The following is a 27,357-nucleotide window of genomic DNA, read 5'->3' as shown; positions in this document are numbered from 1 at the left end:
GGAATTTTGAAAATAAGATGGATTCCTATTTAATCGTAAACAAATATTCTTATTTCGTCAGTAATGTTACTTTTAAATTAAGTACATAATATAATAGAAAAGAAAAGGGTATGGGGGTATCCATCCATGAAATAAAATCAGTACAGTCGCACCAAAAAACACATAAAGCAAAGGAACAGCGCTTTTGTTGTTATCCTTCATCTCATAATCACATTGCCATTTTCTTGAGCTTTAATGTTTCTTGCACTCCTATGTTTATTATTTACTAATTTATTTATTCCATTTTGATTTATGACCTTTTGCTAGTATCCTTGATTCTTTTAAACAAGTATAAAAAAAAGACAAAAGGAAAAAGACAAAAATCAGCTGACAGGGAAATGCATTTTCAAGCATTCTCGGATATCTTGCATTATAATCTATTAATGTAGCTTTGTTAAATATTGTAGCTTAAAAGTAAAAAGCAAGGATATTCGAATATACTTTGATAGTCATGGGACTATTTAAATTTATTTAATTGAAATACCAGTAACTAAAATGAAGAAACAGGCTTTTAAATTACCAAAACTGTAATGGAATGCATATTGCAAACAAACTCAGAAGACATTTCAGATCAGACCTACTGACCACGAAAAAGAAGATAGAAAAAACAGTTACACACAACACTGTGACTAGTCGAAATTTAAATAAACCGGAAGTGGTGTAAGGCAATCTAAATAAAGAATCATATAAACTGTTCCGGGGCGTCTAAATTTCGCAACTCAGGAGTGATTTCGTTAGACAGCCAGACTGATAGCATGAACGAGAATTTGTCCAATATTTGAATTCTATTTCGACAAGATATTGTGATTCTATTTTTGATTAAATCAGTGTGTATGCTGGTGCAGTGGTGTGGATAATGCAATGAAATACCGACTTACACATTCAGAAGCGCAGTGATATCTTGAAATAAATGTAAACATTTCACATGGTTTGTCAACACGGATCGTTTGGCTTTAATGACTCGTTAATTGCATCTAGTTTATGACAAAAGAACATGTTTTATTAATGAACTATCTTGCTTTAAGCGTAATTTTAACATCAATATTTCACCGATCATGGCTATATTTCATTTCCTCAATTTTTATACAATTCGCTCTTGGTGTTCTATGTATTAAGTGTCTATGACCTTATTACATAATACATGTAACAGTTGCGTGTAATGTTTATCGTGACAAAGATAATTTTTCATGTAAATGTGCAAAGTGTTGAAACTATAAGTGTGAAATGTGAACGTTAACAAATTTATTTGGTGTGTTTAAATGCTTTTGTTCATGTATTTGTCATGATAAATGTTGCAACATTTTGGTCTCAACAACAATATCATGTTTCTTCTCATGCCTACAGACGTGAAGACACAATATGAATTTCCTCTGTTTTTTTTAGTAGATTTTGTTTATAATTTATGTTATTCATGTATAAATAAAATCCATGCCTGTTTGGTTGTATCTATGAACGTTTGGCTTTAACGGCTATCTTATCATTGTGCATTGCAATTCTTTCCATTGAAATAACTATTTCAATCACTTATTGATTGATTGATTGATTGATTGATTGATTGTCGTTTTCAAAATTTTCAGGAGCAAAAACGTCATGCATATATTTATGACGAGATTTTCTTTTTGAGAAACTACATACTAATCTAAATTCATTATTTACTTTATATTCCGTGTCCAGTAATAAAGGTATATTAATGACGAAAAAATATGAACAAGAACTTAATTCGACGAGCCAGAAATAGAAAGAATATGATTCTTAACACAGAAAATGAGACTATCTTACTGGAATTTTAAATTTTGTCTAAAACCAGGAACTCGTTGAACCCTAATGAAAAGTCAATACTCGGGGTATTGTAGCATGTGAAAACAAGGCTAAGGATTAAGTTAACACTTCTTAGACTCACCATTCATCCCATGCCAACCCTCCACTCTTATACAGAGATTTAAATAAGAATCTAAATAAATCTATAGCACCAAAGACTTTTTTAATTATTATTGTTTGAGGGGGAGGGGGGTTATTGTATTCAGGAATGCCATTGGTCAATGTAACGATGCTAACAGACTATTCAATGTAACGATGCTAACAGATAATTCAACGTAACAATGCTAACAGACAACTCGATGTAACGATGCCAACAGACTATTCTCTTAACGATGCTAACAGACTATTCAACGTAACGATGCCAACAGACTATTCAATGTAACGATACCAACAGACTATTCAATGTAACAGTGCCAACAGACTGTTCAATGTAACGATGCCAACATACTATTTATAGTCAAAAGGAATATGTTATATTCGAGCTGAAAACAGACAAACCACATTACCACTGTGAAATAATTATTGAAAAAATACGTTGTAATATAATCTTCTTTTATACTGTACGTTTGGGAATCTTTTTCAGTTGGAAAAAAAAAAACCAACTTTTACGACCGTTCTTTACAGGAACGTTCTGCTCATGACTATATCTACTGGATCTCTACAACACGACATTGTACTAGTTACGTGAAAAAAAGAAACTATTGTTATCTCTACCAATATTGTATTCAGTTGCATGTCACTTTCAGGACTTAGACTCTACTAGAACATTAGACAAAATTGCAGAGATTTCGCATTAAAGGATCGATTTCTTTTGAAATTAGTTTTTGTTTTCACTGAAAGCAACAACATTCAGAAAAAAAGTTTCTGTTAACATAACGAGTTCATTCTCATTACATTAAAGCCATATTCGATTAATAACTTGTGTTATTTGACACTTGGTTTCATTGATTTTAAGGAAATTTGCTTTATTTAGAAACAAATATTTTACTGCAATAATATATTGACCACATTGTTGGTAAAACAGTGTCGCTATGTTGATGATTGAGTTGCCAATTAGCATCAAAGGCGTTAGTTTGTTTTACTGGATAGAGTCGAACACACGTTGTTTTACGTCATTCTCAGAAATTTTAAACTTGAGATTATTTAATTAACGATGCTTTATAAAGATAACGGAACATGTTTTCAGTAAAAGAAAAACTGATGTTGTACTGTTACACATTTCAAATAAAATGAGTTAATACTTTACGTCAACAAATCAGTTATTTTTTTTTTAAATCTGATCCCAAGATCTTTGTTTGTGCTGCTTTAGTGTCATATTTTTTGCATTGACTACACAAAATGATGTGGGATAGAGGGGATAAATAGTGAAATCAGGGAAAAAGAAGGGAAAAAAGTAGGAGGTGGGGAAAATTACAAATTAAGTGGGATTTTAGAAATGAGCACCCCGCGTCTCCTCCTCGGTTACACGAGTTTAATTCTACACAGTGAGCGTGAGCTGTCGTTTACGACGGACGCCAAAAGCCGTGCGAGTCTCGTGTTATTTTTCGTTGAGAAATAGAACAGCCAGGTATTCCAATCAACATATTCAGACGATTTACAATCATGCACAGACATTGATATTATAATTAGCATTTTGTGTCTGAGCTCTGCATATACTCGTTCATTTATTTTCTTCTGGCAGTGTCTCAAACAATATTTGTGAATGATACTTTTGAAAACTTGACTTGTATTGTAACATGCCTATATGAAAATCATTTAAGCTCACCTGACTAAAAGGTCTAGTGAAAATATTTTCGTCTCTTTATGTTCGTCGTTGGTCGAAAACATTTTTAAAAATATATTTTAAACTGAAACTTGTACTCCACAAGGACGTCTTTTTTAAACAATATATATATCTCCAAAGTATCGATCTTCCAAAAATTATATATTTGACAGTAACGGTAGTCATAATATCAAAATATTGCAAAGATGCCAGGTGAGCGAATCAGGCTTGGGCCTCTAGATTTTTAACATTTCACATCAATTCAGATAAAAGATGCATATCAATGTGATGCAAAAACCTATATTTCCATTAATACTATGATATAGTGGATGAAACAGATATTAAATAGGTTTATTTGTATTTGAGGCAGACGTAAAGTTGATGTTGAAATATGTCGAGACGCTGCCATTTTTAAGACTTTTTTCCGTGATGTTGAATTATAAAAATTGAAATAAGCAACTTATATATGCATTAATGTCAAGAGTTGTTGAATTTTATATACATTTTGAATGGTACAAAGTAGTTTCAAAATAATGAATACAAACTTCTGAAACTCATAATAAAACATTGTGTCTGTTATCTTCGGTGCACATTCAAGATTGATTGTTGTAAAATTAAGCAATTAAAAAAACAAAGTACCAAAGAGCCATTCAAAATAATAAGTTGAAAATGAAAATACAATAAGTAAAGCAAGTCCCAATTAAAAAACACTACATGGAAAACTAAAACTTAAAATTGAGCAACAGACAATATTCATAATGTAATTTTTCAATTGTTTTAGGTTATATCTTTTCCTTTCCTTTCCTTTCTATCTCTCATCTGTCATATACTTAATATGTTAGTCCAAGGTTGTATTTCTTGTGGATGAACAGTTGCTTGTCTGTTCATCTTTTTAGGGAGGTGATTGCGTTGCATGTTTATTCTACGACTTAATGTTTTTAATTGTCGCCCAATTTCCTTTTCCTTCTTGAAAAGTACCTTAAATCCTAATTACTATTGTATTTTTACCAGTTCAATATTGAACAATGTATCACCCATAAGATTAGGATTGTTTCGGCTAAAATATTTTTTATGATATCGGTCAAACTGTCAATCAATTGTCTTCGTCACATTTCATTTCAATGTAAAAATGTTTTACAAAATCATAGTGTATTGTTTTGTGTATGTAAAAGTCATGCTGCCCATCAAGGACCCATAATTGGAACAATAAACATTCTTATTCTCATGTAAGATAAGGTGTTCATAACACAAAACACACCTAACTATTAAAGTCATCTAAATTCATCTTGATAAGATGTCTTTTTTACTTGTATTCAATTTATCCTTTCCTTGAAGGAATTCGGTTAATTAATTTTGTGTGTTTAATTACCAGTGACCAATATTAAAGACATATTCGAGCCAAGAACTTGTTAAACAAAATAAAGAATGAGTTTTTGATTGATTAATGTTTGCATAAAGTCCTGTGGCAAATATTTCATGCATGTTCTGGACTCTACAAAATGGAGACTGTGAAATCTAGAGCAATACCATATGAGCAATGTTTAGACGGAGAAAACAAGTTAAGCATTGGTGAAAAGAAGAACAACAATGGGAATGAATGGCTAGCTTATGTATTTTTATGCCACAAGAAATGGATTGTTATCATTTCATATCATTCTTTCGACCTGAATATGCATGCAATATTTGCCGTTGGATATAAAGCAGTCACCAATCGATGGAACAATAAATGAATACATTATTATTTTCTCTAGTTTTTTGTTATCTTCGTTGGTCCTGACTATCGTCTAATGAAAGACCTAAGGGAGCAACCATTTCACTTCAAGGGGGAGGGGGGTTATTGTTTTTTGTCTGAGTAAGAAATTTTTTTTCGCGCAAAGCAAGAACATTTTTTTTTAGTTTTTCGACGCTATCAATCAATGAAATTATTTTTTTTTTCAAAATTTAACACTATAAGGTATTGGGAAAATCTGGATTCAGAATATTTTTTTTTTTCATCTGCTTGACCACAATATTTTTCACATCAAATTGGGGATCAGAATATTTTTTTTAGGAAAAAACCATAACCCCCCCCCCCCCTCCCCCTTGGAGTTAAATGGTCGTTCCTTAATGAAAACGGAGTTACATTTGAAGGTCTAAAATAGCATTTTCCCCTCCAATGTTTGGAGAATTCATTTGTCCTTTTCTTAATACCAGTAAATGTGTTGGAATACTCGCAGGAACACTGCAGAGAGTGAACACACAGATTAACAGATTACAGATAACGTGATTCAAAGTTAAAACTAGAAATTCCGAATATAACTTTAAAGTAGAATTGATTAAATACATTGTCATTAAGTTGATGCTCGATATCAAAGGAATGTAAGATTTGGAAAAACGTCCCAAATAGGCAGAAGACCGGAACAGGCTATGTGCCACTGGACATGTACTCAATGACCAACTCTATTTATGTTTTGTCTGAAGGCCACTTCAGGTGTTCACTGCCTTTGTTTGATAATGGGTCAATTTGTCATAATTTAATACACATCAAAAGGTCTAGTTATGTTATCTGATGAAGATGTATGGATAACTATATATATTGTCCTGGTATAACCTTGGTAATATGTGGTTTCTATGTATGTCGGTTTATCTGTGAAACAAATAAGGTTATACGTATTATTTTGTTTTGATTTTCCAATATTTTCATATCGTCGCAAAGAGATAGTTTCATATTGGTATACGATACGTAAATGGGTAATTCTCTTTGTAGTGTTTCCTTTGATAAACAAAACTTATATATAGTCATAATTTAGCAAATAACGTTAAACTTAATGTAGGCCAAATGCGATGATATGGATTGATATGATCCTAGTTTATAGCTAGTAACAGTAAATACGGATTAGAAGACTACCGAACATCTTAAACATTCAGGCTTGAGCTATGGTAGAGTTTAGAAGAGTGTCGAAAATTTAAAACGACAACATAAATTATTGCATGTGCTGTACCGCAAACTTTGACCTCCCAAAATTCTCAACGCTTGTGTCATTTGTGAACCTACATCAAGCTGCTAAACACCTGTGTTTTATAGACTGATTAATTTACCTGTACACTTTGATGTTACCTAATTTTACTTATTCAAAGAAATTTATAGCCTTGTCTTAGACATATATTTGCATATCATTTGGAAGTGATATAGTGATTCTTTTAAGCTTTAAATATCAAACCACAGACCTACATTTTGAAAAAAAAGTTCAGATCTTACGAGGGGTTTTCAAACGTTTTCTAAATCCATTAAATGCTTTGTTCGTGTACTTGGTAATAGCACGTTAAATAGTATAGCGTAAGGTGAAAATCAAAATTGTAAATACAGTATTAAGCGCAATGTAGATACACCTACTTTTTTAAATGAGTTCATATTTCAAGTTTCTGATTGTGTAAAATTGCATCACACATATCTTAGATACACGATCATCAAGCTTATAGTGTTACAAATTTTACAATTATATAAAACTCCATACCGAGTTTTTGATGACAGATCACGTCATTTTTTAAATAAATAAAAGAAACGTTAAGTGGACCCCGGTGAATGTATTTAAGACAGCAAGCCGACAACTTAAGATCTCTAACGACGACTATCACGTCTTTAGACTGATACAGTCTTCAGCGAATGACTAGCAGATGTTTCTGGATTGCCATGGGAAAAGCCCGATTAATGTAAGAATTAGAAGATGTGGTATGATTGCCAATGATACAACTATATATAGGATGATGATGTTAGAAATTGTAGGGTACTATATGGTCTTCAACGATTAGTAAACCCCAAACTGTATAGTCAGAGATAAAAGGATGTAAAAAGCTACAACAATTCAAACGAGAAAACAAATGGCCTGATTTATGACAAAAGTAAACAAAAACAAATATAAAAGACAAAAAACTAGACTGATTGTGATCGATCGAAACGACCAGAAACGAACGAAAATCTGCCATTGGGATGCTCGAAATTTAAAATTATAATATTTTTCTTGTGCAATTTATAGGAATAAATTATACCTGTATGCCTTATATAAATAAAAATAACATTAATTTATGGGATATTTTACAACAGATGCGTGTTTGAAATATAGGTCTTAAAGAAAGAAAATGAAATATAAGGGTTACTTGCCAGACATTTTTAATGTGTGTGATGTCTGTGGTTACTATGCCCTACTTTTTGTTTTTAGCGAAGTCGCATTTATAGTTTAATTACAGCGAGTCCAAAAAAATTGACACGAGAAGGTAGATAACCCAGTTTTGCGTCATGTTGAATCTCTTAGAGAAAATATTTGACATTTGTGGTACTAGTATTTGCTGTAAAAAGGTCTATAACAAAAGCAATATTTATAGTTGAATCATAATTTACCATATATGTGGTTAAAAACAAATGTATGATATGACTATGCATGTATTAATGTCATATCAAAATTAACCTTGAAGTAAAAGGTTTATGTAAAGTATGTATTGCCAATAATATTTATATATGTATGCAAATGTGAGGGAGTATGTAAAGTTGAATGTTTGCAAAAGAATTTATTTTTTAATATTTAAGCTCATTAAAAATATGTTGTTTTTTTTTCTATTTATATTTTAGGCAAAAATAATGCCCATAATTTGTTTACAATCGGAAGGTATCTTATTTGTCATGTTTGTGAATGAATTAAACAGCATGATAGAATATGTGATGTAAATGTATAGGAAAGATTGAGAGAATTAATATGATCCTCAGAAGATCACATTATGGTCTTCAACGATGATTTGGTGACAGAGAGCTTTTCTAAAACTTAAACAGCAGGACAGAATATGTGATGTAAATGTATAGGAAAGATCGAGAAAATTAATATGATCCTCAGAAGATCACATTATGGTCTTCAACGATGATTTGGTGACAGAGAGCTTTTCTAAAACAGGCTCGAATAATGAAAAGCTCCGAGTGAATTTAATATCGTTTAACATATACCACCATAATTGCAAACTATAACTATCAACAATAAAATGCTCCGCTGGGGCGCAGCTTGATACGACCGCAGAGGTCGAACCCTGAACAGTTGGGGCAAGTATGGACACAACATTCAAGCTAGATACAGCACTGAATTTGGATTGTAATTAAATATTTGACACAGCATAGGTTTCTGACACAGAATGAAAGTGGTCTAAGAACTTAAAAAATTTTAATTTACCTATTCAAACCATATCATTATTATTTGCTTTTATATATAAATCAAAAATAACCAATTTAAAATGGAAAATTTTAAAGAAAAAAAAGGAAAAAAAAATCCCCCCCCCAAATTATTGAACCCCCTTATGATTCATCATCCCCAAACTCAATCCCAGCCTTCCCTTTGTGGTATGGTACCTTGCAGTACAATTTCAGAGAGATCCATACACTTGAACACAAGTTATTGTCTGGAAACTAGAAAAATGCTTGTTTTTTTGCCCCTTTTTGGCCCCAAATTCCTAAACGTTTAGGGCAACTACCCCCAAAATCAAACCCAGCTTTCCCTTTGTGATATGGAACCTTGCAGTACAATTTCATAAAGATCCATACACTTACACACAAGTTATTGTCCTGAAACTAGAAAAATGCTTGTTTTTATGCCCTTTTATGGCCCCTAATTCCTAAAATTTTGAAGGAATTACCCCCAAAATCAATCCCAGCCTTCCCTATGTGGTATGGTACCTTGCAGTACAATTTCAGAGAGATCCATACACTTGAACACAAGTTATTGTCTGGAAACTAGAAAAATGCTTATTTTTGCACCCTTTTTGGCCCCTTCTTCCTAAACTTTTTGGGCAATTACCCCCAAACTCAATTCCAGCTTTCCCTTTGTGATATGGAACCTTTTAGTACAATTTCATAAAGATCCATACACTTACACACAAGTTATTGTCATGAAACTAGAAAAATGCTTGTTTTTTGCCTCTTTTGGCCCCTAATTCCTAAAATTTTGAGGCAATTACCCCAAAATCAATCCCAGCATTCCCTTTGTGATATGGAACCTTGTGGTACAATGTCAGAGAGATCCATACACTTACACACAAGTTATGTCTGGAAGTTACAAAAATGCTTATTTTTTGCCCCTTTTTGGCCCTTAATTCCTTAACTGTTGAAACCGTAACCCCCAAAATCAATCCCCACCTTCCTTTTGTGGTATTGAACCTTATGGTAAAATTTCATAGAGATCCATTCACTTAAACTAAAGTTAGAGTGCGAAAACTAATGTGTCTTCGGACGACGACGCCGGACGACGACGACGACGACGCCAACGTCATACCAATATACGACCACAAAAATTTTTTTGCGGTCGTATAAAAACTAGAAAGCGAAAAATACGAAATAAAACTCCAGATTTGACAAAGTCACATTACACTGCTCCATTTGTTTTAATGCATTAATGCAAACAAAAATTTTAATATCTGCATATAAACGATGAATAATGATATGCAGAAGAATACGTAATGATACCATAAAATTAGTACCAACCTATAAATATAGTATCAATATAAAAGATCTTCTACATCCTACGAGGTCATTTATTCAGCTTGCTTCGTGGCACGAATATTTTTCGTCTTTAGTGAAGACAATAAAGACATCGATTGAGATTGAGACTTCGGTTTTAGATGTCCTTTAATTTTCATTATATTTATATCTTAGTGTAGGATTTTCCCCATATCTGTTTATTTCTTCTATTTAGATATAAAATATAAAACGAGGGACAATATGAATAAAAAGTAAAGTGACTAAGGTCTTTAATTATGTGCCTACACGGTCAATTGGTTCAAATAAGGTGTAAGATAAAACTATCTACATTATACAATTATTTTCTGTATTATTTAAACAAAGTCAGGCGTGTTTGCAGTTCAAGGTTTCTCTAACTTTCAATGCTAAAACTGTTAACACCCGTAATCAGATTTTAAAGATATCACATTAAAATTTAGGGCCTATATATGACAAATATGAACTATTTTCTCTCACATTTACAAGGTATTTTTAATTTGTTGGAACACTTTAAAGCTAGATATTTATTTCTAAAGTTAAAATATTATAATGATTTTTGACTTTTTTTTTATTAACATGTTTTTCTATCTTTCAACTGGGACTATTATATTAATAGTTAGTATAATAGTCCCAGCTTCAAATAGAAGGCTATAATATGAGATCAAAATCGATATCAAAATGTGCATGAACACTGTTTTTCTTCTCTGTGGGCTTTTCGTATCTTTCACCTGAAGAGTACTGTTCCGGTATATTTATGTTCTAGGATTTTCGTATCTTGCACCTGAAGAGTACTGTTCCGGTGTTATGTCCTTGAACAAAATTATGACTTTGAAGATCTTTCTATTTTCTTACAGATGATTAAACGTTATGTGATGGTAGAACATATCATAATTGTCATTGGAGTGCATTGTTTTATGCTTTTATGCACATGAATACATCTATCCTGCAGTTTTCACAATATCATGTGCCATTATCAAGATCGAAAATTAATTTTAGGACTAAACCTCCCTACAAAAATACCTGTAGAAAATCATTATATGTATTAAGTTTTGAATACTCGTTAAGAAAAAGCTCAACAAGAATTGATTATTATCAGCTTCTTCGTGGACACTTGTACTTTGGAATTTTGTGGAAATTGAATTTCCTACATTTTACTTGTGCAAAAATATCACTCTTGAGCATCAAAGAAAGTTTCAAGGGCCATGCATTTAGATGTTAAATGTTTAATCGTTCGTCAATGAGCACAAAAACTTCGGAAAAGGCCTCAATTTTCAAATTATTACGAACTATTAATATTAAACAACTTTCTATTTTGGGATTTCGCCTACCAACAAACGCCTACTTATTTGCACTCTACTTGCTTTAAGTTCATTCGAAATCTAAGTTACCCACATGTCAGTTTTAAGCAAGGCGCTTTCTTTTTCTTCATTTCCTCTGTTTTGTCATCGAGGGACGCATTAGTAATAAATAAACTAGCATTGATCCCCACTTCCTTAAACGGTTGCCTCTTTTCATGTATCCAATTATTGTTTTTTTTAATTCATGATTTTAATTAAATTCAGAGTAAAAAGTGTGCTGAAACATCGTATTAACTTTTTGTCGCCATTGAAACGTTACTAAAAATAGGAACCTTTTTTTTTGCACTACGGTTGTCCTTAATATGCATGAAATATCTCCCGCTGGACATATAGCGTACAACCATCAAAATTTTGGAATTCCTTTAATTCAATAAGTTGATATTTCAAAAAGTTTTGTACCATGCCTGCTTACACATATAAAGAGTTTATAGCAATGCTTTCGAGTAAAAATCTATTATATACCAAATTCAATTGTGCTATATATACTCATGACTAATTCAATATTATAGAAAGATGAAGTTAAAAATATATGCACGTTTAATTTCATTTCATTTATATCAACAACTAAGGTTTCAACTCCCTTAAGCAAAGTTGAACTAAGATGGATGTGGCTGTTATTTTAGGTCCTTTCAGGTCATATAACTCTTCAACTGTTCCGGGTTTTTACCATGTCCCAAGACAGAAACCTTGTCTTTGGATGTTTTAATCTGTCCCAAGTCGAAAATCTTGTTATTGCTTGTATAACCCCGTCACCTGTTCCAAGTCGGGACCCTTTTCATTGGTTGTTTTGCGTAATTTTTTTTTTTTTTGGAGAATTTGTTGTTGATTGCAATTCTTTTTTTTTATCATTTTTTTTTATTTATACACAACGTTTTTAAACCCGAGCGGTTCAGAGCTTGTAATGGTGTTCCTACACCTTCATGTCCGGAGTTAAGGTCTGTAATATGTTGCCCTCCAAATGTCTTTCTGTTCTTTTTGTCGTTGTGTTACTGTCTCAATTACACACACCGCACATCTTTTCTTCATAACAGTGTTTTGTTTGTCCATTTCCATTGTTTCCCATGATAAATTATCATTTTTAGATCTTTTTATTGAACTATCAATGTTGTTATTAGCATTGAAATTTGAGAAAGTGGACAAGTTAATGTTAGTAGCCATTGGCTGTCTCGAAATAATGGTGTCGCAGGTTGGTTTTTTTTAATTTAACTCTAGACGCTTTAAGCAACTAGTTTGTATATGAAATGTGATTAACAAGAATAAGAATTGTCACTCGAAAGGTAAAATTAATGTTTTCTGTCTCTTTTACCTCCCTCGCATATTAAAAATCCTAACATTTTAGTAAAAATATATGAGCTTAGTCAGTACATGGAAGTAAGATATAGTACTTCAATGGTCAGTAGTAACGGTTCTATAAATGTCCTGAGTGAGAGTCTAAAAGGTTTATCTTCCGTTCTTTCAATATATTTTTAGAGACCTATTCTTTAAGATTATCTAAATTGACCCTATTGAGAGCAAACGACCTCTGTCACACCTGCACGTGTGGGTTACTCGGACTTTTGACGGTGACAAATGGTTGAATTATGCCAAAACATTACACAAGCATGACGTATGGAAATCGAGGAATGACAAACTTGTTTACTTTTGGATTACAAATACCGGAATTGTGACCGGATTAAGTCCCTTTATGTCCTTTTTATGGTCACTCGAGCAATAAAGTTTGATGTACTTCTCGGATCATAATAGGAATAACGAAAAACAAATTCATTTTAGAGATAATGGTTGTCCAATTCTTGCATATTTCTAATCTTAAGAATGCATAAGTGATTGCAATTGTTATGGCGGCCATTACAGTTACCAGCGAGAAATATGTGAGATTGGGACATAAAATTATACTTGACGGAATAAGCTACTCGTAAACTTAGGCATAAAACTACTATGAGGGCACACCTGTTTGTTCACACCTGTCCGCAGTAAAATTGTTTGAAGTTCTTAGTAAGATATAACAATGATCTCATCAGGCTCGTAAAATCAGTTAACCCGCCTTCGTTTTTTCGCTCACAAAAAAGTAATGCTATCCATTAGCTGTTACTATATTGCTTTAAAGTCAAGTTTGGGCTTATTCTAAAATTAAACTTAAAACTAATGTTTCTAAAATACATAACCTGAGATAGTTAAAACTTGCAGAAACATATTTACACCATTCAACAGAAAAGAACCGACGAATTCCCAACATACATATATACTATCTTACTAATTGTTGCAGCTTTGAAGTTAATGGTTCGGGTAGCAATACTTTCGAGAACAACAATTAACAAATAAAAGTTTAAATACATTATTCAAATAAAAACTTTTAAAGCAATATTTCTTTCAAAACGTGGGAATCGAATCATTGAAAAGAAATATGAATTATCAGTGCTCTGTCCTTCGTTTCAGCAATCGGTTAAATATTCATCCCTCACCATATGTACATGATTTATATTCTTGCGTCAATAAATATTATGTTCTGGTCAATTTTCTAGCTTTCTCCTTTTCTCATTTCTTATACAATCAATATACATTTTAGCATTGTAAATCAAAAATATTACGAAATCTTTATGATTTTTCGTAGTATTCATCTATAGTTTGTGTCAATTCCGAACAAATATATTGGAAAAGACTTGTCATGCGGGCATTAGTTTTGATCTTACAGATTTATGGACAAAAAATCTGTACAGGAGTATAGTTCCTTGTTGTCGCCGAAGGCTTTCTTGCTTTATAACGTCAAAAAATACGCAATTATGGATATTGGATCTGATTTACAGTTTTACCAACATAGAAGAATCTTGATTGGTGGCCTACATACAACGGTTGATATTCAGATATAACATACAACGGTTTACATTCAGATCTAACGAAATCCCGAAAAGTCAAAAGCATATTCATACTCCATAACAAAGCAAAATTTATCAAACAATATGAAATAACTCTATATATATATATGAGTCTTTTAAGCTTATTTTAGATTTCATACATGTCCATTTCTAATCATGTTTTTATTTCCTTTTTAACCCTCTTTAACAAAGTTACTGGTATAATTATGTGCTTGCCATTATGCTGACATCTGCAGAGGATTACAATAAAAGTAAGGAAAAAAGGTAATGCTTATTCCTCAATCATCACCTACAAAGACTTTAAGAAGCCCAAACCAGACTCTAAAAAAGTATTAACGACCCAAGATAGGTTTTTATGTCTGAAAATAAGTATATTTACATTATCTAGTACTATTTTCGTTGTCCTGGACTTTCAAAAGTTTATAATAACGGAAATCCTAGACAATATTTTATGAAAGAACGTGTATGGATTGATTTGTTAGATTTCAAGACAACCAATTACATCTAATTTTAAACAATATCAGTTTTCAAGAAAATGCTCTACCAACCTTGTTTGGATAGTTTTAGCTTTTTTTTATTAAAACATCACGGAAATGTGTAATTACAATTTACGTAAGCTCCGTTGCATTTTTTGCTTCCAAAACTTAATTTTCTTTAGGAAAATATTGAACACTATCCTCTAGGCATATTTTCTAAATTATCTCTATGGTAACCATATCTTTCATAGAAAAAAAGATGCAATCCATATAATTATCTCTTTTCCTAAAACGACATTCTCACTACATTTAAAACGGATGTCAAATTACTTCATCTCTATGAATGAAACACGAAACAGTTACATGACGCTTGACAGTTAATTGACACATACAAGTCAAAAGCTTTTTCTTGCTTACAATTTCAAGAATGACTCATATATCTAATGGCTAAGCATAGAGCATATGAAATTTCAGGGAAACCAAGATAGAACAGCCGTTTAGAGGAAACTGGAAGTTTTATGGATAATATTTAGAAGAGTAAGATAGCCCTTCCGGATCACGGAGTTACGACTACATGTTGCCTATGCTTTGGGTTTCAGTGTTGTTATTTGCTTGCATGTATTATTTTTTCATCGTTGTATGTTGTTTTTCAATCTTTCCTTGTCTTTTTTAGTTGTGTCGGTCTTCTGTTGTCCAATGTACTTTCGAATTCTTGGCATTCTTGAATATGTTTAGCGTTGAAGAAGATAAAAACAACACCATATAAATTTCGTGCATCCGGACCGCTTTCCTGGATTTACCTTCATCAAGAACTCTCAAAGCAGAAAATGTGAAAGACAAGTATGTATATAAGAACCTAAACAGTTGAAGAGCTATATGATCAAAAAGGACCTAAAAACGATAGCCAAAATTCGTCTATCAACTTTGCCTGAGGGAGTTGACCTTCTATATACATTTTAAAACAAGTAACGATATTTTAAAGGTTCTTAATGAAAGTCTTTAGGAAAAAATGTCTCCAGACTAAGAATGACAGAACAGTTTTGCTGAAAGCTGAACCAAAGAAAAGGGTACACCAGAAATAACAGAAAGACAAAAAAAGTACTGACATTATAGTATGAATGAATGTAAAAAAAAAAGGACCTAAAGAAATGGTGGAGTAAAATATATTTTTTTAAAGGAAAGTAAAACATAGGTTAACAGAAAGGTCGGTTTACAGGAAGGTGAGACAGGTGTGTTGGAAAAACTGAGAGAGATGAGTATAGACATATATGTTCCTAAACATTTTATAACAACAGTTTACAAAACAAGTTTTTTTTATAGAAAGCTTATCGAAGAGCACAATTTGCTTCTGTGTGATTATACCCGTTTCTTTGTTTAAAGAAGTTTATAGTACTAAATCGCAGAAAATTATTACCCTAGAATTAATTAAAGAAAGCCTATTTTTTTTATTCCATTTCTGTTCTTTTGTCTGCCAGACATTAAGCAACGAGCACAAATTCCCTGAAGATATACCTTTCATGAAATACTGACCAACTAGCATTAAAGATTAAAAAAATTCCTTAAGCATGAAATCAGATAGATAAATTGCTTGTTAAAAATCACAGTTGCAGATACAGATCGTCTAGGACAAATGTTTGAAAAAAGTTGTTGATAGAACACACTTATACACCCTTGAGAACAAGATAGCACACAACTGAAATGTTCACAGAACGATCAATTCCTGTTCAAAGATACTGAACTTCAATTCCCCGAAAGTTGAAAGTGGGGCCTATTGAAGAACTATCGTTTACTGTTCAGTAGGATGCTGAACTATTCTTGTTGTGTTTTGTGTGATTCGTGTTGCTCAGTCTTTAGTTTTCTATGATGTGTTTTGTGTGATTCGTGTTGCTCAGTCTTTAGTTTTCTATGTTGTGTTTTGTGGGATTCGTGTTGCTCAGTCTTTAGTTTTCTATGATGTGTTTTGTGTGATTCGTGTTGCTCAGTCTTTAGTTTTCTATGTTGTGTTTCGTGTACTGTTGTTTGTCTGTTAGTCTTTTTTTTTCTTTTTTAGCCATGACGTTGTCAGTTCATTTTTTGGCTTGTGAGTTTGAATGTTCCTTTGATATCTTTCGCCTCTCTTTTAATAGAAAATATAGAAATGTTTCATGAAGTTTATTCAAAGTGGACAGATGAATTACAATCTTGCTTGATAAGTTGATTATTGGTAACTGAGTAATTGGTCGATTGATTGATTAATCGGTGTGTGATGTTTATTGCCCCAGCAGGTCAAGTTAATGCCAGGTTAAGTTAATGCAAAATCTGGTAATAAGTAAGTGTGAAGATAATTACTTTGATTTATTCTGAAAGGTATATGGTCAGATAATTTTACTTACATTGAAGCGGAAGGATATGAAATTAGAGCCTTACAAGGGGTTACGTATAAAATTCAAATTTGAAAAACAGCTGTTTAACAGCAGTTTTTTTTTTAAATACTTATAGTAATAATTTTCGTGTTCTGTTGACTTCCAGCTTACTCTTTCCTTTTCTTTATAATCATGAAAAGTTGCATAAAGGAGTTTACATTAGAAGGTTATATAACTTTCATGGTTGCGCTTATAAGTACTTCTAAAACATAGACCCTCTTCAATCGTTCCCCATTTTTAATTGGTTCACTTCAAAATCAAAATTATAAAAACCGACCTTCAATCTTCTTATAAAGAAACTAAGGTTTCAACTCCCTCAGACAAAGTTGACCATAGATTCCTGATGAAGGTAAATACAGAAAAGCGCTTCAGACGCATGCAATTTATATAGTGTTGTTTCATTTTTCATTATAAAAAGTTAAAACCATGGTGACTGTATTATTTGTTTTACATATCTTTTAAACATCTAATAAATGAATGAATCCATATTAAGATTAAGCTTTTCAATTGAAGTACAATTTGATTTCATACTAATTCCCAGAATGCAACCGTGGAGGTAATAATAAACTATCTATCTAATATATGGGATTTAGTCGGATTCCTTGGTGAAAATATATGGACTGATAAGAATTGTTTTTTAAACTCAATATTTGATTTAATAGTGCTAACGTTTGATGAAAAGAATCATCCTGAAATATGTAATATTTTTAAAACATGCAATCCCTTTTTTTGCAAACTTGCGTTGTGCTTTTGAACTTAATTAAGATTCAAATATTTCCACAAATATCTTTCTCTTCCTTAGTTTGTAAAGCTTGTTTAACAGGGTATACGTTACAAGAAAATTCACAATATTCATTAAAAAAAAACGTTAATGTAAGTCTTCAGCAACAAGGAAAACTGTACAGCATGCACAAGTAAACAGCAAAAGTAGACAACAATGGCGCCATTTTAAAAATATAAAATAAAATAGATAATAAATTCAAAACGCTATATGCTTTAAACCCTTAAATATATACATTATAATAAGAATCCATCTTGTCTTCTTTTCGCTGTAACCTATGATTTGACAACAAAGAAGAATTGTTCATCTTCTGCATTAAACATATTTTGTCACGACTGAAGGTATTACATATAAAGAATAAAAGTTGAGGGGTAGACGCCACAGAACAGCAACCACATGAAGAAGTCAACATACGGTTTCCAACAATAGACAAATGTCCAAACAGCATGTCAAGCTCTAAATCGGCCTAGTCTTGGGCAGTTACAAAATGATTTAACAGAGGCAGATTACAAAATATCTGACACCAATACCAAAATCACTTGTCCCCCGAAATGAAGAAAAAAAACAGATAAAAACGACCTTGATGACGTATTCGGTTTGATATTCTTATTTTCTTTTAAATGGAGAATGCGCAATATATTTTGTAATATTCTATAAATAAATATTTCTATAAGATTCCATAAAATCTAAGAATTTTTCAATTTCCTTCTAAAATGAACATATTTTCTTTAAAATCTTATTTTGTATGTATTTTATATATATAGTATAAAGTTTCTTTTACCTAAATAGCCATGGACAGGTCGAAACATTCGCCCAACAGATAGAGTATTTTAATTTTAGGCCACAAATAAAATATATTTATGGTTTATTTACAATGGTATTATTTTATAAAGGAAGGTTAGCTCTGTGAGCAAAAAAAATATTTTTATGAGTTTAAACGTTGATGTTTGATAGTAAAGGATTTAACTAAAGACAAACTATTATGAGCTTTATCATTATCAGAAATTCTGGATTTTACGGTTCCAGTTATTTTTAAGATCTCCATTTGCTCTCACGTTTGGGGTCTCAAAATTTACATCGGACAACCGACTTTCGTGTTTCTCTTGCATCTAGCATCGTGTGGTTTCTGTTGGGTCTTTTCATATTGTTTAAGATCGCACGGTTATCTTTACATGTATGAATGAAAGGGGATGTGGATGTATGTCAAAGTAACAGCAACCAGATGACACAAATACAAATATCCCAAGACATCGAGAATATTTATTCATTTCTTCATCGTTTGATCTTTAAATGGTTAGTCGTCTCCTTGCTCACATATTGTGTACATTATCATAAAATTTTAACACACGTTTTTAAAATTGATTTTCTAGAGTTTGACTAAAGGCTGATTTATAACAATAAAATGTTTTGTTCCCAAAAGAAATGAAAACAAGTAGATATCAGTAAAGTGCTCAATTTCAGGAACCAATACAAAACAAAACCAAATCCCAAATACTTTGAAGGTATCACGAAGCAGCTATTAAATAATACAAATACGTTTATTAAGATCTGACATTAATATTATTGTGTTTGATGATAGTTTGTATTTTTATGAATGAGTTTGATCCGCCATCAAATACTGTCAGGAATAATGATAATTTAATAGTTTGGTTGTGGATCTTTGAGATTTGAACAGCACTACCTATTAAACAGTTGATTATTTTCCCATTTTGTTGGACAGCCATAATACGTCACGGATTATCACGTTTGTATAACCCTATTCAAACTTTCAACAATATTTTCTTTGTGGTTTTTTCAAGTTCAAAAATTATTTGAATGACATTTTGTATTTCTTGTCAATGGCCATAATGACTTGTAAAAGGGTGAACAAGATCTGAATGATTTTTTGTGTTATAATAATTTTAAATCTTGATTTTTTTTTACATATATTCACATCAAAATGATATTACAAACATTAGACAGCTTTATGCTGCATTTTGAAGGGGAAAATAACCTTTTTTGTATAACTTTTTTCCTATAGATAGCCTTTATGAAGTCATATCGATCTAAATATTCAATTAATAGAAAAAAATAGTGATAATTACACTGTACTTTTTTTCCTTCTTTGAATGTTTTAGTATAAACATTAAAGTCATTTTTTTTTTAATATAAGAAACCTCAACGATTATTTTTTTCTATTCATGTTATGAAATTTGCTAGAAGATCGCTTTTGATAAAAGATATTTGACTGTGAGCATGTAATGGAAATTAAACATTTTAATCTCAAAAATATGCAGTTGAACTTTTACATCACAAAATGAATAAATCCATAGTTATCCGTCTAGACGGAACATCTGAAACTTCGGGGATTTGTTTTGTAACTTTTTGTCAGTCTGAAATATATTTGCGATATATTTACTAAAAAATTAAAACAAAAAATAGTGTGGCTTTAACAACGATCAGGTACAATGTTCTCATTTGAAAGGGTCAAATATTTTACCTTTAACTCTGTCATTATAATTTAATACAGGCGTTAATTGTTTTTAATTTTAACTTTTCGTGTGATTTTATCTTTATTTTGATCAGGCAATTCGCCAAAAAAAAAAATTGATGTTCAAATGTTATAACTGGTAAAATTGTAATCCAGGGGAAACAACTCGTGAGTGAAAAGCTGAATATTTTTTGTCGTTATCAGATGTAGTTGTTTTGTTTTATGAGTACTACAGAAAAACAAAGAATCATCTTCGTCATTTTAATAAATAAAAATTCACATGAGACTTCATCGAATATATTTAGTACAATATCTCATTAGCTATGTTATTTACAAGTGACAGTGACTGTACAAGAACTCCTTTAATTGTATTCACAATTTGTGTCTTAAAATGAATTTTGCAATGTATCTCATTTTTATATGTTTTTGTTACTCCCTGTGAAGTTCTCGGTTAACAGGCAGTACATGATTTGACAATGAAGTGTCGTTTGTAATTTCTGTCATTAAAATGTCTTTATTATTAAATTTGAATTTTAAAATTTGTTGAAATGAGGATACAACACTTAAGTTAATCATTCTCGCCATTTTCAACAATTAATTGCTATTTTTGTTACATGCGGGTACAATTTCTATTAAATATTCATAGTGATCATTTATTTCATTGCCCTGAAACATTGCTCAATTTACAAAATGATTTAGGAGGGAATTTCTACACTCAGTAATTTTTTATTTACATTTTCACCTCCTTTATATATAACGAATAAATTTCAAAGAATATATTCACCTAATTTGTTTCATTGTTTATTTTTTACTCTTGTAAAAGTAGGAAAGTAGCAAGAAACAATTTTATCTTGTAAATGGAGAACAAATTTCTGAAAACTATAAAAACCGACAGTGTGCGTTGATTTAATGTCGGTATTGCATTTTTATTGCCGAGTATCTGAGGGTTTCTGAGGGCAAAAGAAATAAAATGAAAATGTTATGGCAAAAGAAAATGCTTGTGCTTATAGAACAAGTTCTAAATGTCAAGCAGAAATGAATTTGATATCTGAAACCTAGCGTTACTTAGTAATAAATTTCGTAATAAAATAGGGAAAATTTTCGATATCAAATACTAGCAATAAATTTAAGGACGTAAACATATCGTAAAAATAAATACATGTTTATCCTTAAATCACTATGCACTAGAAAAATTTATTTAAAAAATGCCGCAAGATAGAAATTGATGTTCTGTGGTTAAGAAATCTTTATTATTATTTTCCGGACAATAATAAATAATGAATTTTGACATTTGTATTAATATGTTTCCATCTCAATTTGTAATAACTATATTGAACGAACAATCTCCCAGATGAGGGGTCATATATCCATTTTTACTGCCCAATCATTAGTTTTATGTGTATTTTATTTGTAAAATGAAATAAAACAAGGCTACTAACCTACAATTGACATCCACGGATAGAACGGCGGTGGTGGCTCGCCGTCCTCATTTCCAGATGGGGTCCCTGGTGTCAACGGACTAATTGGATCTTTACTGGTTCCATTATTTATATTATTACTTGTAGGGATATTTTCCGGACAAGTTTCCCTATAACGTAAATTCCCAGAAACACTCATATTAGGGTAAAACGATGGACGTCCCGCGTGCATACCCATTCTTTGGCTGAGATCATGAGTCCGTTGTAGAGCCTCCATACGACATGCTTCGGCCTGGTTATATCCCATGTAGTACCGTTGGGACCTATAGTCAGCCCCTGTTGGACAAATATCGGGGATGTTCAAAAAATGATCCATGTATGATGAATTTTCTGTTGTACCATGTAGATCATCACCTCTTGTCGACGCCGTATGTCGTAAGGGCAAATACGAGCTCATTCCAAAATGTTTGTAAGTGTGAGAGCCGTTCACAGAGTTTTGTTGTGAGGACACCATCTACGAAAATATTATTTCAGTTCCAGAAATTTGTTTGAGATGTCTCAGGGACCCTGTAGCCCTTTCAACAGATAACTGACACATTTAATACTCAACCAATCACATTTCAACGGTTTTGACCTTTGATGACCCTAATTCTTCACAGCTTCGAGTCTGGATTTCCTCCGCTGCGTAAAGCAGTTCCTCGGTTTTCGTTGCATAGATGAATTGAACAACCCGCCTGTTTATATTTTTAAATTATGTTGATTATATAAACAAATAGCTTAGTGAAACTTATTCTAAATTAATTCAACGGAGCGTTGTAAATATTTGGGTAAGTGAGAAAGAAGGTGTTCACTATCACTGTAATTTGTTTAAAAAGTCTAATAACAAGATCAAAGGCACTTATCTCTACATATCCCATTATTTAGAAATTTTTCAAAAATTCTGTCAAAGATATTTTTCAATCTGTTTTTCTGTAAATACATGGATTAAGTCAAAGAGATCTTTCTTTGCACTGAGTAAATTTATATAAGTGATAAATAGATACAAGCTAAGGCCTTGTCTGACGGAATTGAAATATGATTGGGTTCTGTTACCGTCCTAATTACAAAAGAATAATGGTGTGTTTATGGCTTCTTTATTTTAATCTTTGTTCAGGTGGCGAAGAGAGAAATGAACCAAATATACAAACCTTTTTGATAAAGAAATCTGGTTAATTTAGGATTTTATCGGCGTTTGTCATGACGAATAAACAAAACAACTATAAAAAAAATATTCAGCCGAGATAAATAAAATACTAATAAAAAATTGTATATTTTTATTCTTCTTAATTTTGTAAGGTACAGATTTTTTTCTGTAATGGGAGAATTTTATTGAAAATAATTTATATTTATTTAAATTAATATTTTTCTCTTGATTATTTTTTTCAGATAACAACATTAATGTGTTAGAACAAGAACAGAACATGCGAAATAATGGGAAATGTATTAATTAATTGAAATATTTGCATAAACAATATCAGAAACCCTCTTATGTTAATTTAATTCCACATAACCCTTGGAGTTATTTTCCATATTTTTCTAATATAACACGTGTTAATTTAGTAACGGGACCTAGTAAATATATCAAAATAAAATGAAACAGATCAAATTAATATAAATGTCTTTTGTGGAAGACCACACAATCTAGAACACACATTATACCATTGACGAAACAAATTTAGCGAAAAAAATAAATGTGTTTCTTAATGTGAAAAGAAAACATATTAATTTCGTATGATATTAACAGATTGATTTAGGAAACGATTACCCAGCGACTACAACCAATCCTGTACGGTTTTCTTCACAGAAATTGCTTATGTATAAACATTGAAATTGGAGGAACCTGTGGGTATTGTGTACTCAACTGGGACACCATTCTAAAATGTCGCAAATGACTTCGTCGACAATTACTTTGTCACAAAGATGCTACAACCCTATTATTACAGAACAAACTATGTTTTAGAAGGTTGACAAGCCTCGAAAATTTAAAACCTCACTCCTTTTGACATCCAAACCAGTTTGAAAATATCTTTTCACTAGGTTGAAAGTCTATATGAATTTCTTGTCTATAATTAAGACATGGATAAGTTCATATATAGTTTTCTTTTCATTTAAGAGACAGTAATTTAATGCAACACCTGGTATTTTATATTAGAAATAAATCTTAGCAGATAATATGTACAATTAGAGGGTTCAATAGGTTTTTGATTTAGTTTTGTCCGGAGTCTGTCATGTCCTTACATAGGCCGTTTCCTCTACGAATTATTTGATGTATAATTTTATCTATTGGTCAAAGGGTCGAAGAGATATTTGTTTAATATTATTCTATAATTAATGCCTTGCTGGACAGGATATGAGGGACATTTATCTAGGACTAATAGTTGAGGATTGAGTAACCAAATCCATTCAGTGAAAAATTAATTGTTCTTAATTGTAAGGCACGCTTCATTGACAGACTAGACTATTCTCTCAAAGGCCACTTTCAACAAAAGAAAATAATTTCTTTTACATTTTCAATGGGTTTGTCGTAGAACAGTTTTGTCTAAAATAGCACCACAACTTCTTGGTGACAGATAGTTTCAGTTTCTCCAGAAAAGTATTAGGCTATAGTTTGTATATCTATGTTTTCCGCGAAAAAAATTAAACCCCTGTCTATGTTTGCATGTTTGATAAAGTTGAGTTAAAATAACATTTACTGTTAAAACTGATCAATGAGCCTATCTGAGAGTATTTAACAAAACTTGTACCCCTCTCCATAAGTTAATGAAGAAAGAACAATGTTAATATAGTGTACACACAGTTTCGATATATTATACATTAAAATAGTTTCGAATAGTTGATAGATTTATAGTAATTAAAAAAAACAAACAAACAAAAAGATTTCAAGACATAGACCACACCTCAAACACAAAGAAAAGGAGAGAAACTCATTTATAATAAATCAAAACAATGGATAACTTCTGTTGCGCCATAAATAAGCTTTCTTCTAATTGAGGAGAAATGAGAATTTTGATACGCAACAAAAAACTAATTTCACAGCAAATGTACATTTTAAACCAAACAAAATGAAAAAGATCATTCGTTTATCCAAAATTAATGATAAAAATATGGCTTCTTGAGTGAAATCAGTTTGTGAGATTGTTCCAAGTTTTACTGTCATTGTTTGAGTTACAGCCCTGCACGTGGTGGAACAAAATGGAGAATTTAATGGTAGAAAGATTAAGCCTAATACCTTCTTTAATAAAGATCACAATTGGTTGTGAAGACTTCAGCTTTACGAAGACAATAAACCAAGTCTGATTTATTCATCTTGATACACATAAATACTCATAAAATTGACTTGAAATTATGCATCTCGGTGGAAAAAGCCATATTTTCTTCTTATTTTGCTAGCAATGTGAAACGCCTCAAGCTTGTTCAAATGACTATGCCAAGTTTTTTATGCTTTTTGGTACAAAACAGCAAATAACAAGAAAGGCTATAAACCAAGTATATGTATAACAATAAAACATCCCTGCGTGGTCATATCCCCCTAAAGAAAGTCGTAATTTTGTAAAATTAAAGTGGTTTAGTATCAAGATTCGTTTGTTGTTTCGTTTTAAGAGCTTAGAATTAAAAGGAAGGTTATATTTCCATAATTATGTGAGCCGACTAGAAAGTTTATGTCTTTACGACAAAAACGGGTCAGGATACAAGAATGAAAGAGTAATAAAACTTTGTCTGCGGTAGATATAAGAAGAAAACGAACGCACCTGCCCTCAGAATGATTTTATACTGTGTAGAGTGAAAATCCCTCTTCATTTTTATTTTGTCTTCTAATCCAAGGAATATTTGTTTGTGTCTGTGTTTTTGTGTACTTAGAAATTACTTATACCTTCCCTCTTGTGGTGGTCCGGAAGATTGAAATGGATTTAAATATGGCGGCTTGTTGTTTTCAAAATCATTTTCATATTTTGTTTTACCTGTTTCATTGTGCTAAGAAAATATCTCTTCTTGATTCTCGTTAGGATGTGTGGAAAAAAGTATTATCCGGTCGGATTTATAAGTGTTCATGCTATTTTTCTGGAGTTTTAAGGAGGATTGAAAGAAAACAGGATTTTTTAATGATAAATTTAAAACAGGAGGTATATACAATAATTGTTGAATGAATGCATGTATATAACTATTTGATGATCTTGGTTGACAGGAACCTACGCATATGTTAAAAACTAATATATTTTAACACACCTTTACTTCTTTTTTGTCTTCTTTCACAAGTAAATCAGTCAGTTCTAAAAGGTAAATAGATGAAAAATAAATATTTATGTGTATATTTTTGATGTTGGCTTTATATATATATATAACATTAAGAATATTTATTTGATGTCGTTCATAAGAATTTTTATTATGTTGAAGAAGTTTACAAGTAAATTAGTTTTTCTTTCCACAAATGCCTGTTGTATATTATTTTTGAATAATGTTTGAACTATGTTTATAGAATATTTTCAATCAACTACTTCACTGGAGTGGATTATAAAATGAACAAACAAACATTCATCCATATTTTGGTATCAAAACTTCTTTTTTCAAGTATAAATAAAAATCGTCTTCTATTTTTACAGTATTATCTTAAATTTTGAATAACGCGTGGTTTTTATTTGTATTTGAATTATGAAATTTGTAAAATGTTCAAAGGGTAAAATGGAAAGATCAGAAACAGTATGAAAAATGTAAATAAAATATGTAATTTGAATTAATAAATCAAACACTAAAGATGTGTAAAATAATAGATTAAAATATCATATAAAACATTAATTCCTGTACGATTGTTAGACATAAACAAAGAACTCTGACAAGGTTAAATGGATATTGTTTATTACTTATAAACAAAATAAAATATAATAAACATTTTGATTAAGACGATACCAGTAGTCAAATTTTTTAAACAGATCAAAGGAATTAGTCAAATTAAATATACGTATATCATAATTTTAATAGAGTTAAAGGTTCGTGACATCTGAAACAAAGGATCAAATAAAATTATTGATACATTGTAATACGTATCTTGTAGGTAGTAACGCTTTATTTCATAATTATAACCGACTGACAAAGTATGTTTTGAAGTTTCTAACACGCTATGGTTTTAGAGATTAAGGTCGAACCCTTTATTACACGTTTTGCACAAAGAAATTACTCAATTGTACAAAATGTATAAAGAAAAAGTCATAACGCTTCTACTGGGGTCACTCGCTACTGTGGAGAGCTCGCGAACTTCACATTAATCTTTATATAATGATTGCCTCGTTTATAAGCCATTTGGATACTTTGCCGATTAAATATATCTTAATATAAATACAATTTATCTTAATAAACTCGGAACAATATTGATAATTCACCTTTTCGCCAGGTAGCCATTATGATATTTATTTAGGACAAATTC

The 27,357-nt window shown here is 31.3% G+C and overlaps 1 protein-coding gene across 1 annotated transcript in view; it reads right to left on the bottom strand.

Moving 5' to 3' along the window:
- The window catches only part of LOC127729525 (homeobox protein Hox-B7-B-like), a 35,047-nt gene extending 12,536 nt beyond the window's left edge, over positions 1-22,511 (bottom strand). Inside the window, exon 1 of the mRNA XM_052237362.1 lies at positions 21,924-22,511. Within this exon, the coding sequence (XP_052093322.1) occupies positions 21,924-22,416 (493 nt within the window). The 5' untranslated portion in view covers positions 22,417-22,511. The remainder of the gene's footprint in view (positions 1-21,923) is intronic.
- Positions 22,512-27,357: the final 4,846 nt, after the last annotated feature.

The sequence above is a fragment of the Mytilus californianus genome, unplaced genomic scaffold (assembly GCF_021869535.1).
Source record: "Mytilus californianus isolate M0D057914Y unplaced genomic scaffold, xbMytCali1.0.p SCAF_2, whole genome shotgun sequence".
Taxonomy (NCBI): domain Eukaryota; kingdom Metazoa; phylum Mollusca; class Bivalvia; order Mytilida; family Mytilidae; genus Mytilus; species Mytilus californianus.
Note: the sequence above shows the minus strand (reverse complement) of the source record. Positions and strands in the feature narration are given on the sequence as shown.